The sequence below is a fragment of the Peromyscus californicus genome, unplaced genomic scaffold (genome assembly GCF_007827085.1).
Source record: "Peromyscus californicus insignis strain IS unplaced genomic scaffold, ASM782708v3 Scaffold_4__1_contigs__length_199733344, whole genome shotgun sequence".
In the NCBI taxonomy this organism is placed as follows: Eukaryota; Metazoa; Chordata; class Mammalia; order Rodentia; family Cricetidae; genus Peromyscus; species Peromyscus californicus.
Genome location: NW_026294562.1, coordinates 1,029,442 through 1,042,304, shown reverse-complemented (window position 1 = coordinate 1,042,304; position 12,863 = coordinate 1,029,442). Strand labels below are relative to the sequence as shown.

The window sequence follows — 12,863 nt, the reverse complement described above, 5'->3', positions numbered from 1 at the left end:
GGCTATTTTGACACAGTTTTGTCAACATGTCCAAGTGAAAATGACTCTATCAAACCATAAGGAGCAGTCTGTTTCACAGTATCAGCAAAGCTTACCCTCACCACAGCATGGTCATGTGAGATTAAGGTAATGCAGCAGATGGTTAGCTACCTAAAGTTATTTCCTCTCCTTCCTGCAAACAGCAGTCCGTATTTTCCAGCTCCCTTGCTATTAAGTGTGGTACAGTAATAAAGTCGTAGCCAGGATAGAGTGAGCAGGATTAGCCAGATTTATTTCCAAGCCAAGTCTGAACTTCTGGAAGATTAAAGAGATGACACTCAGGTTTCCTATGCAAAGGTGGAAAGTTGCTGGCAGACTGGATTTTCACGGATTGCATGGAGCGGAGGCTTCTGGTTGCAGCCTTTGTCCCTCAAGTGAATAAGAAACCAATTCCTACTGTGCCTGAGTTACTATATTTTGGATACACAAAATCATGACAATACCTAACATGGACAGGCACTAAGACAACCTTTCTAATGTAGGGAACATGCTGACACCATCGAGGAAAAACTCCCAGCTTAAAATGATGACAGAATGTACAAAGAAGTACATTCCTTCCTCAGTCACATACCACCAATGCTTAGAGCACAGGAAACTGAGAAAGCGAGGACACCAACACAGCTATTCTCCAGGAACACCAGAGAATCTATCAGTCATTAAGATGGACAACTACTACAGCCAGTTGCCCAGCTAGGGATGGGGATATGTGATAGATAACCAGACACTGCAATATGCAGGCCTGGGTTACTTAAGTTACCACATATGGATTATTTCTCTGTGTTCAGCAAAGCCGCCAAGTCACTAATAACTATGTAAATGCTAAGTTGTCTAAGAGTTAGTCTACAGTATTTTCTACTAGGTTGCATTTACTCATCTTTCCATGTTCAGAGCTAAAAGAGAGGAGGTGTTCAAGAAATGCTTGTCAGATATTACCAGGGTAGGAATTCAAAGGAACTCAAAGCTTCATTGTTTCACCACTCCCCATGACATTCATAATTACTTCTAGTATCATCCACCTCACAAATAAATAAAATTTTTTTTCTGGGCAGTCATAATTGTATGCTATCCGTCAAATAATAAAACCTCGAGAGCTGAGACATTTAGCCTGGAGATAAAGTGATATATTAACTTCTTGATCAAATGCCAGAGCTTACAGATGAAAATGAAACAGACATCAATAATTACAGCTTGTACTGCAGTTGGTTTCTAAAGCTCCAGGTTCAATGAACAAGTAATAACTGGACAAACACACCCTTCAGGAATGAGAGGTGGGAAAGGATTACCTCATTCCATACCTGGAACTGAGTAAGCCCCTCAAAGCAATTTAACAAAGAGGTGGCCCACAAACTCAGGAGGTGGCAGGCAGCAACTGCTCAGGTGGTACCAGACATGGGAGAAACCTTCCACAAGAGCATTTTGGAGTGGGTGGAGGCACTGCCCCTGACTTTACCTTTCATTCCTGAATATTATTCCTCCAAGAAGTCTCATCTGAATGTTAAAGACATGCACTAAACACCCAATGCTTGAAAATACCATCTCACTTGAAAAATTTATTACTTTTTCTTGAATTTAAAAAGGAATTACTAATATCAATAAAATGTAATTACGTCTCAGTTAATTCTTAATTTTATAGACAGATCTGAAAACATAAAGTACTGTGTGGCATTTCATAAACTGTCCCACCAGAGCCAGTAGCTGGATTCCAGAGATGAGATTTGCCAAAGCCAGCAGGCAAGAAGCTACTCAGGGCACTGTTGCGGTTGAAGACACCCTGGCAACAGTAACACTCACCTGCAGAACATTAACCAGTGAGCAGAAGGGAGAGATGGCAAAGAGGCAACATACTTCATTCCAACCCCAAGGAAAGAGCAGTGATGCCTACGTTTCTTTATGGCCATCACAACCTGCCACACTGTCTTGTTCTTCACTGAGGTCAAGGATCCCTTCCCCAGTCAGTCTGCTGATTACAGCCACAACACTAACATGCATGTAAGGAATTTTTTCTTTCAAGGTGGGCAGTATAGAGAAGAAATTAAAAATACAGACTAAAGAACGCAGCTCTGCATATTTATCAAAACCTATGGAGTACTCAATCTCCAAGGTGGCAAATGTTTACTTTAGTATCTTATAAGGTCAAGAACATATATGCTCAAGGCTCACTGAACATTATAGAAAAGGGAGGTGAAACAAAGAAAAAGCCAGGGGATGGAGAAGAGTGCTATAACATGCTATCTTCTAGACTTAAAGAACAGTGCACAAATGAACCCACGAGGCCTGCACAAGATCAAGAAAGTCCACATTCCAACATAGATGGGAAGGAATTCATGAGGCCCCACCCCTAGCTAAGAGCTATTGGCAGGTGACTGATGAGGACATTTCTTTGGGGTAGTGATCACTTGTAGGTTACCCATGCTCTGGTGGAAGGAATCACACCCATATGTATGTAGGCAGCACTAATTAGTAGGTTATCATCATCATCATCTTTAAGTACATGAAGGTGAGGAGAATGGGAGGGGAGAGTTAAGGTGGATATGATCAAGATATGCTGTATATACACATGAAACTGTCAAAGAACAAAAGTATTCAAACCACGAAAAAAGGTACACATACACATTAATAAAATGCCTCAACACGTCACTGAAACTTAGGAGCCACACTGAGCTTGCTAGCATAAAGTTAATTTATGTTTGAAAACTAAAAACGTGTTCTGATTAATCCATAATAAAATTATATCAAGTGACCTGAGGAGATGGCTCAGTGCTGCAAGTTAGAAGACTGGAGTTCGGATCCTGAGAATGTATGTAAAAGTTGGGCAGCCATGGTAGCCTTCTGTAATTCCAGCACTCAGGAAGTAGAGACAAGTTCTCAGTCAAGCTGACTAGCTGAACTGAATACACACACACACACACACACATACATGAGTCAGTGGGGAAAAGCACATAAAATGTGCTGCCCTGTGTTTATAAAGCCCCCAAGTTTACAGAGTACTTTCAGGTCTGTTACTAGGTTAGAAGGCACTGATGCCACAAACACCAATCTACATTTGCTTTTGGAAAAAGGTGTTCATGTGTACATTTTCTCTAAATATTACTATTTATTTTATCAAAGTCAGAGCTAAGACTCTAGTAGAGTATAAATTTTAAGCCAATGAATAAACAGTTGGCTTTAAAAAATATTAAGTTGACATGCAAAGTGTTTTTACCCCTGCCAGAGACTAAAAATAAAGGCAACTTCTGCCAACACACAAAAAAACTTGAATTGTATCAGTTGGTTCTGAATTTGATGACCACATTCCAAAATGGGACTGGACATAACATCAATTTATTTTCCTAAACCTTATTATTGCTTAAAAAAAAAAAGCACTTGCCATCTATTTGAAAAATCAGCCTTGTATAATATGTTTAGTTATTAAAACATATATTTCCAAATCCATAGCATTAATCTTTTAATCTTTTCCTAACAAAGTGAATGCAGACATTCTGAAAGTAATACATTCATATTTTAAGAATTTTAATTTCTCAGGCTGGGGAGATGACTCAGTGGGTAGCAGTACTTACACAGCAGGAGGACCCAAGCTTGGACCCCTATAACTCCTGTAAAAAGCAGGGCATGGCCTTGTGCAGGTCTATCACCCCAGTGCTGGGGTGCAGAGATAAGAACAAAGCTTGATAGGCTCCTCTCACTCTAGCTTCAATGAGGCCCCATCTTCAACGAGGTACAAAGTGCTAAAGAACACCCAGGTGTGCACCAGCACACACCACACACACACACAAACAAGGATTCAACTTTCTCACTGGTTGTTAATAATCTAGTTACTACAGAACTTCAAAGATAGTTTAGACAAAAGGTGTAAGCGGTATCAGATTTTAAGTATGGGGTTTACAGCTGTCACCAAAAGTTCCAATGACATTTTATTTCTGTTCGATGCCTGCCCCTCCTTTATCTGCCTGCCCCAAAACACAGTGCTTGAAATTTATGATCAGTTGCAAAAATCAGAGTTTAGCTGCTGATTTACAGTCTTGGCCGAGGTATTTAACTGTCATCAGAACTAATTATAGCAAGCTTGAGATTACATATTCAAACTCCCCTTTTGGTGAAAGAAATAGAATGTTCTGCTGAAATCAGAAACATCCTGAGGGCTCCTAAACAAGAATGCACTACCAACTTTACTTCTCAAAATCAGTGCAGTAAAAGCTCAAAATTACTGTTCTTCAGTAAGCTGTTCTGGCCTCAAGTACTTAGACAATAAATCATGTTACATTAATGCCATACCAATGGCCTAAAACATATTAATCTCACTCAACAGTAACTGACAATCACATTACTAATCTGATTCAAGCATTCTGGAGGTAGTAAATGAACAAGTTGAAGCTTCAGGAACCATAGTTATTACTGATCCACAAAGAACCCTTATTTCAATGTGGCCATGACTATACCCCTTGGGCAACACTGACACTCTAAGAATAATGTTACCATTTTACTGTTCTAATGAATAAAATATCTAAGTTAAATTAAAGCTCATCCCAAATAAAACTAATAACAAATAAGAGACCAGCAGATACAAGCAAAAGCACTGTGCCGCTTTCTCACCCAATCCTTCCTTCCTACTTTCTGGCCACAGAAATATATTTTAAAACTTCCTGCAATCCATGTCCACAAGAGGAGGGAGTAGGGAGATGTAACCTTTCTTGCCAACTGAGTCCTCTTCTCTGACCACCCTCCCTCCTGACTGTTCTCCACTCAGTTAAGCTCCACTGGTTAAGAGCACTGCTGCTCTTCCAGAGAATCCGGGCACCCACATGGTATCTCACAACTAACTATAACTCCAGTTCCAGGGGATATGACACCTCTTTTTTGGCCTCCATAGGTATCAGGCATGCACACAGTACAAGAGACATACATGCAGGCAAAACACCCATCATATAAAATGGAAATATTTCTTAAAAAACAAACACAAACCAGAATGGGCACCAAGAGGTAAACTGCCACACTGGTGTGGGTGAGGAGGGCTTTGCTGATTAGACTGAGCCAGAGGCTCCACAACCTGACCCTATATGCCAACAAAAGTTACGAGACCTAGGTGAATACAAGAAAACAGAAAAGTAGCGTGGAGGCCCAAGGAGAATGCATGTTCTGAGACCTTATATACGAAACTATCCATACTAAGAACTTTCTCAAAGATACTACATCTTATGTGTAGTGGGTGGAAAAAATATTCCTATACTGTTAAGCATACATTCACTCACTAAGAGTGTGAAGTAGGTTACTATAAGTAAACAGTACTCAGGAACATTTATAAATGGATACCTTTTAAAGGTATGAAGACAAGTGGGTTGGATATCCAATCTCCTAGATCTTGCTTTTTGTACACTGTTTTTTCTCAATTAAATGGAAATAAGATTTGACATTTAGACTTTTTTTTTTTAGACAGGGTTTCTTTGTGTAGCCTTGGCTGTCCTGGAATTCACTCTGTAGACCAGCCTGTCCTGATCTCACAGAGTTCCACCTGCCTCTGTGCACCATGACCACCCGGCGACATTTGGACTCTTAAAGAGCAACAAATTATTCACTTATTCTTTATATAAAGAAAATTTACGTATCACCATAAGTTAATGAAATTGTTACTGCTTTAAGTATAAAAATAATGTAATTATAATCTAATTTTTCGCAGTGTCCACACTTAGTCTTGCCAGTTATCAAATGCCTTTTCAAAGCCTCCTCCCATTAGGACTGTAAGGACAATGACTTCCCAGGTACTAGTTCTCTCTTTAGCCTCATTAATTCATTCCCTCTGTTAAGGAGCAGCGGGAGAAGAGGTAAAAACAAATGAGCTGTTGGACGATCCAAAGTTATGATATTCTGAGTTACAACTATTTGTCTAACACAATCAGACCATTTCCTTTTCAAAGAACAATCGTAATTTAAAGAATTACATGGTTGAGAGATATTTAGAAAGACATTTTCTAGGCAAAGCTGAATTTAAATCATTCTCCAGATACACTATGTCCACTTTTTACTATAATTATTTCCACTGACATTACACAAAAATTAATCAATTGCTTTTACTATGTGACTACAAAATATTAATTCTACTGCCACCAAAAAGAATCAATAATTATTCTTATAGCATTAAAGTAATTAAAGTCATTTGTAAAGTCAGTAACAATTGAGAATTTTTCTATTTATGACTAATCCACTATAAACAAAAGCCATTCTGAAAAACTCAATTCTAGAAACAGTTGCAGTCATGCTAACAACAGATAAGGAAGTACAAGGACCTCACAGGCTATACTAGACCAGACAGATGAAACACAAAATTGATTTTAAACTGTAGGCTTATACAAATAAATAAAACCTTATCCTTTTTTCTTGTATATATGCTTAAAATTTCTTACACAAATATAAAAATGTTCATTTCCTTCACAAACTTCTTAGAAAAAAGACCACAAAGAGTTTATAATCAGCTCCCAAGTTTTAGGCTTATCTTTTTCTACCCTTATCAATTTTCTGACATTTTTAACCTAAGCAGAAAAATCTTTTTGATAAATGAAGCATGCCAGCCTATCAACAAATGTCCTGAAGAACTCTGCAAGGCTACATATATCCCATGTTGCTTTTAGTTTCCCATCTCTTCTTTGCTTCAAACCTAAAATGAAGAACATAAAAATCTCAATTTATTTCTAAAATAAAATACTCTACTAAAATAACATGTGTAGTAAGTGACCAAAGTGTCTCAAATACCATAGGCTGAGGAAATGCTGCCAGATGTACAACCTCATAACTATTCCACTGAGACATAAAACATTAGATAAGTAGATTCGATGAATAAGCAGACTTCCTGAAATTCCTACCAAGTAAACAGAATCATGACTTTTTTTTTTTTTCAATTTTTAAACATTATTACTACTTTACATGCCTGAGTGTTTTGCCTGCATGTATGTCTGTTTACCATATGCATGCCTGGTCCCCATAGAAACCAGAAGAGGGCATTGAATCCCCTGGAACTACACAGTTGTGAGCCACCATGTGTGTCAGTCTTCCTGACAGCTAAGCTATCTCTTCCACCTCAGGACAGAAGTCTTAAATGAACTTACCCCCACGCCAGCTTCTTCTTCTTTCGAGCAGCCTGTGAGTTTTCAGCCTCCTTTTTGGCTTTAACAAACTTATGGCAGGCAATTGCTTTGGAAATTTTTACACCGAGCTAAGAATTATGAAAGAAAAAAGGAAACAAATGTTAAAAGAAATATTCTAGCTAATGTAAGAATCATAATAGTACAAAAAAAATTGGGAGCACATGGTTCAGGAGCTGTGTCTAAGAAATAAGAAATCCTATGCTCGGTCCCCTTGAACAAAGCATTACAAATACATAGATATTTCTCTCCACTACTCAAAGATCCTCTACCCCAGTTGCACCATCTCCTGGATGGAAATCCTTCCCAAACTCAGACCCTTTGAGGGTCCACAAAGGTAGTAATGAGGCCCTTCAAGCTATCTCAGCAATTCTGTAGGCTGAACAGGAATTTGCCCTGATAAGGCTGCAAACAGACTGACAGAGACATCAACTTTCTTTGCTCTGGGCTAGAATTACAGCAACTCAGTATGGTCACACCAGTTATCTCATGCTGATCAGAAGTTCTGATTGGCAGTCACAGATGGGATTAATGAAACATGGGGAAGCTAATTACTACTTCATAAATGCACTCTGCATGATGGGCAACAGCTCTGAGAGAGAAAAGAATATAAGGGGAGTCAGAAAGTAAAGAAGCTGGACTCCAGGACCTAGCTGTTCCCTAGGCAGCAGCCCTGTTCATGCTTCCCTGACTGCTAACTGCTGGCCCTCCAAGACTCATTTAGCATGAACCCCAATCCAGACGACTTCTTTAGCTCAGCCTGTAAGTTCTTGCTTCTGTATTTCTTTGCCAAGTTGCAAAGTATTTCCCAGGAAGCATCTCCAGAACAGCCATGCCAATACATAATAAGGAGGTTCTTATGTAAACTGTCCACCCATGTGTATGACTAAGATCCGTCAAGAACTGAGGTGAAGTCGGGTGGATGGGGGGACACACCTGGAATCCAGCAAAGAGAAGCTGCCCAGTGAAGTAAAGCTGGGCTGCAATAATGAACACCAGGCCATTCAGGGCCGCATAGCCAGACTCTGTCCCAAAAACAAAGAAAGCTTTAAATCATCAAAGGCTTTCAATCTTTCAGATGTTTCTGGGCATTTCTATTCCTTCATTCAACTAAACACATATTAGAAAACAGGCAGACTCGTGGACAGGAAACATAGGAAGCCATTCAAATTAGCCTATCAAAACCCGAGCTTCAGAGATTTGCTTGGCTGACAGCCTATGAAGGCATGGTTGGAAGTGAAGAGCTCATGTGCAAGATGAAGTCTGTAATGCTTGACACATCTCTCAGCTGATCTTGGGTGATACCTCCTCTAGAGCAAGTGGTAATCAAGATCTGTCTGGAATTTATAAATGTGAGAATAACAGACCTGGTTTTTCAGTTCAGGAAACAAACACTCTTGTCTTTTTCTCTCTCGATGGAAGAAAGGTAACAATCAAACCAAGGTGCTGATATGTTATCAGCAATAAGGCCACTGAAAGAACCGAGTAGGATCTGAAAATCCACTTGACAAAGCAGAGCAAACTCAGCATCTTCTCAAAATCCAAACCAATTCGAGTTGCACAACTGTGCAAGAACATTTACTGCATAACCTTCATGAAGGCACAGACGCTTGCTTCTGCCAGCCACTGGAGACACAGCACTAAGCCATACAGGACATCCTTTCACACAATGGATGAGAAAGAAATATGGCTGCCTCCATGCTGGCTTTGTTCTGTTAACTCTCTTCTTTTTCCAGCTCTTTATCACAGAAAAGTTCACCTAAGTTAACCTCCCCCTTCCCCGCAAAAAAAAAAAAAAAAAAAAAAAAAAAAAAGGCTAAGAACTAGGCAGGGAGATGGGTCCCTGGGTAAAATACTTGCCATACAAGTGTGAGGACATGAGCTCAAAATCTGGACCCCCCATAAATCCAGGCATGGCAGCAAATGCATCTGTAATTCTGTTCCTATGGGGAATATGGGAGGCAGAAGCAGGAGAATCCCCAGAAGCTTGTAGGGCACAGCAGGGAAGGTCAGGGAAGGGAAGGAAAAGGAAGGGCAAAGAGCCATGACACAAGACATCCTGTCTCAAAAAAGATGCAAAGTGAGGACCCGACTTCAAGATTGTTCTCTCTACACCTGAATCATACATAGTACATAGTTACGTATACACACACAGAGAGAGAGATTAAAAAGACTAATCAAGGGGCTGGGTAATACTACATCTCAGAACAGGAAACTCAAAGTGTTGTGGCATCATTTTTCATTAAGACGGAATTCCCATCCACTGAAAACCTATGTACTTGTCATACATGAAAACAAATTAAGTTAGAACCTGCTGCTCAGGTTAGTGCAATGGCCAGTGCAGTATCAAACAAATCCCTAAATATCAATGACTTTTATTTGTTTCAGTTTAACCCGAAGACAGCAGGGCCCTCATACATCTTGTAGTGCCAGTATCTCCTTATGTGGCAGAACTGGAGGGTTTCTTACTGGCTCATAAAGTAACACAGACATTGTTTCTGATCAGAGTTAATCATAGCTGCAGCTATGTGCAAGGGGACTGGGAAGTGTGGGGGTAAAACTGGACACATGGGGAGCACTAAGTTAACCTAAGAAGCTGTCTTCTGTCACAAAAAGCAGCTTGTGACCTAAGTTTGAGATGCACGACAAAATGCCAACATTCACTTGAATGACTTACTTAATCTCTTTCCTGCCTCATTCCCTCAATATCTGTATTTCTCTGTTAATTCCATTCCTACACATTACAAACCAAATAAAAGAATGATGTATGATACAGTTTACCAACTCCCCCAGGTCAAAGTCCTATTTACCTCTCAGCTACTTTTTATTATATTTAAATTCAGCCTCTACCATGGGTAAGAAACAATATAATGTGAACCATATCTGCTATATACCATTACCATGAGTGAAAGTTGTTTTCCCAAACTGTTGTAAAATCAAGCTATAGCTCTGTATTTTTTAACTTACTGAAGTTCCTAATCTGAGTTCCCCAGATATAAGACAGACAAGCCAAGGAGCACCTTGGTGTTCCAATGGACTACTCTCCATGCAACCACAGCCAAATAGAAATGCTTCCAGTGTTCCTACAAAGGTAAAAATAAAACCAAATCCAGAACCACCAGCATCATGACAAAGTTACAGAGACCACTATCAAGACATAGTACAGACTTTTAGAAATTGTTTACACTGCATGGTAGGCTCCATCACTTTGTGAACTATGTTAATAAACTACCAGGTTCATAGGTGCACTTTCAGACAATGCTCCTATAAGGGCGTACTATCTACCGACTTTAGACCAAGGGTCAGATTAAATGGAATGTTCTTCAACCAATAAGCATTAAAACAAGGTTGTTCCATGTACTGTGGTTTTTAAACAAACAAACAAACAAACAAAAAACCCGTATGATTTGTAATGATGAAAATCCATAGCAGTTTTTGACCTTTGAATGTTTAAATGAATGTGTTTCACTATTTCTGTGGAGAAATAAATGGAACAAAGATATCTGGAAATACAAAAGGATAATAAGGCCTTCAATGAAGAGGCAGTTGAGAAGAAATGTATTTCTTCAGTCAAGATGACAAACTTGAGTTTCAGAATATAAAAGAATATTGTGCTGTATTTCTCTATGACAAACAAATAAAACAGGCAGACAAGAATCATCCTTTTACTTCTATAAAAGAAAAATGCACCTTCCTGTCCAATGTAAACATCCCAAAAGCTTGGTCAATGGCTTTTATATTAAATAAATAAATAAAACAGTTTGGGGTCATCAGATAACTATAGTAACACAATGTGAGAAGACTTTTTTAATGAATAAAAATACATACAGAATTTCTTGTATGTGTAGCCAAAGTATCAGCATTTTCCATATAGAACATCCAATATTTTGCTGCATTTTAATTAAGGTGTCTAAACATTATCACAAAGAACTGCAAATTGGTCAGAGCATGCGGTAAGGAAAATTAAGCTCTAAAGGCTTTTTATCACCATATTTCAGGAACCAAGGGTGTAAAATGTTCTAATTTGGGATATATTAAAAGCCATAAAAGGTCTTTCAAAAAGATTAATGGTACTTTGCTTGGATTTAAGATAAGGGCTTTAGCTGGTTGGAAAAGCAGGGCCCTGGCTGGACCCTTGAGGCATTCATCTTTACAGCCACTTGGAAGATTTGTAAAAGCGCCTGCACAACCTCAAGCAAATGCACCGCGACATTTTTTTAATTCCTTTCAATTTTACAGGTTCAGTGTGTGTAAATCATATTGGGTCGTAAAACAGATACAATGGCACATCCTTATAAACACAGTGCAGATTTTAAAAAAAACCTTCAAAATCAAGTTAGCACCTCTTGCAAATGTCATAAAGTTTCCTGATAATCATTGGAAGCATCTGATTCCAATAGCTTAATCTAGCGCAGCTACAAACTACTTATCCATTTTATAAAATATTTTAGTTATCTCAAAATTACTAGCTTGTAACAGAGTTATGAAGTTTTCCTCTCTTTTGAACACTTTCAAGGCACTTATTTAAAAATACCAATTATCATACTTTAACTTTTTATACAATAATAGGTCTCTATGAAAAATATTTATGCCATTCTCTTTTGTTCTTTAATTAAATGAAAACAGATGTTTTCTGAAGTAAAGCGGAACCATTACTGGAGTACTTAAAGTGTTAAGGTCTTTAATTTTTATATCAGTTTGGTCGACAATTCCTGATTGTCTTTACTCAAGCTCAACATTAATGTCAAGCAAGTTACCTAGGAGACGAAAGAGATCAAAGAGACAAAAAACCCTCCAATGTCTGATTAATCAAGCCTGCAAACAGCTTATTTCTTTTAGCCTGCATGCAAGTATGAAAATGAGATTCTGGGAGCCGAACATTGTGCAGATTTGTTCATTCTTATCAGAACAAAGCCAGCGGCAGCTTATTTCATGGATCATTGGCACTGTCATCAGCGCTACACAGAACGGGTGACAGCTCCTCATTTTGAAGCTTGAACAAAATTAGCAAAAAGTCGGCACAAATTAGCCTCTCATCTTTTTAGTAATATGACATTATTCATTTACTTTTTATCCAATTTTTAATTTTTTCCTTGTCAGCTATCCCTTTCTAGTGTCTCTCACATGCCATCGTAAAATGCCTTCTGAAAAACAAGCAAAGAAACAGTCAAAGTTGAAATAACACACAAAGTTCAAGAGCGAAGAACAAGCATTTCCAATGGCCAGTTCTGCTGTGTTTTAAAATTAAGTTTCGAAACTTTGCAATAATTGATTTTTAAAAACAACTCAGGATGCCAGTGTATTTCAAGAAAGGATGTAACAAGGCTAATAGGTTTCAGGCAAATCCCAGCTTAAGGTGGTATCTGCCGCAGTAAATGTTACATTGGTCTTTCCATGGTTACACCTGGGATGCCAATGTTCTGACACCAGTCCAAGCTATGACGCAGCTCACCATTAACTGAATTTTCAATGAAGTTCTTTTCTTTGTATCATCGGCATCTTGTTTCAATGTCAACTTGAAATGTGTGCATACACAGGCTGACATGTTTGCCTATGTTTGTGTATCACATTAGTGTCTAGACGTACAACCAGATACATACTTATACATACCTATAACTCCTGCCAGTTTATTTCAAAGCATAACCAACAAATCCTGATTTAAAACACAGTAGGAAGATAGATGCACATATGCAC

At 38.6% G+C, this 12,863-nt stretch overlaps 1 protein-coding gene across 9 annotated transcripts in view; it reads right to left on the bottom strand.

The window, feature by feature from the left end:
* Positions 1-245: 245 nt before the first annotated feature.
* The window catches only part of Fam204a (family with sequence similarity 204 member A), a 132,496-nt gene continuing 119,878 nt past the window's right edge, over positions 246-12,863 (bottom strand). For all 9 annotated transcript variants that reach the window (XM_052712258.1, XM_052712257.1, XM_052712260.1 and 6 more), the window contains 2 exons: positions 7,134-7,240; positions 246-6,685 (listed from right to left, as the gene is read on the bottom strand). In XM_052712258.1, the coding sequence (XP_052568218.1) occupies positions 6,634-6,685; positions 7,134-7,240 (159 nt within the window). In that variant the 3' untranslated portion in view covers positions 246-6,633. The remainder of the gene's footprint in view (positions 6,686-7,133; positions 7,241-12,863) is intronic.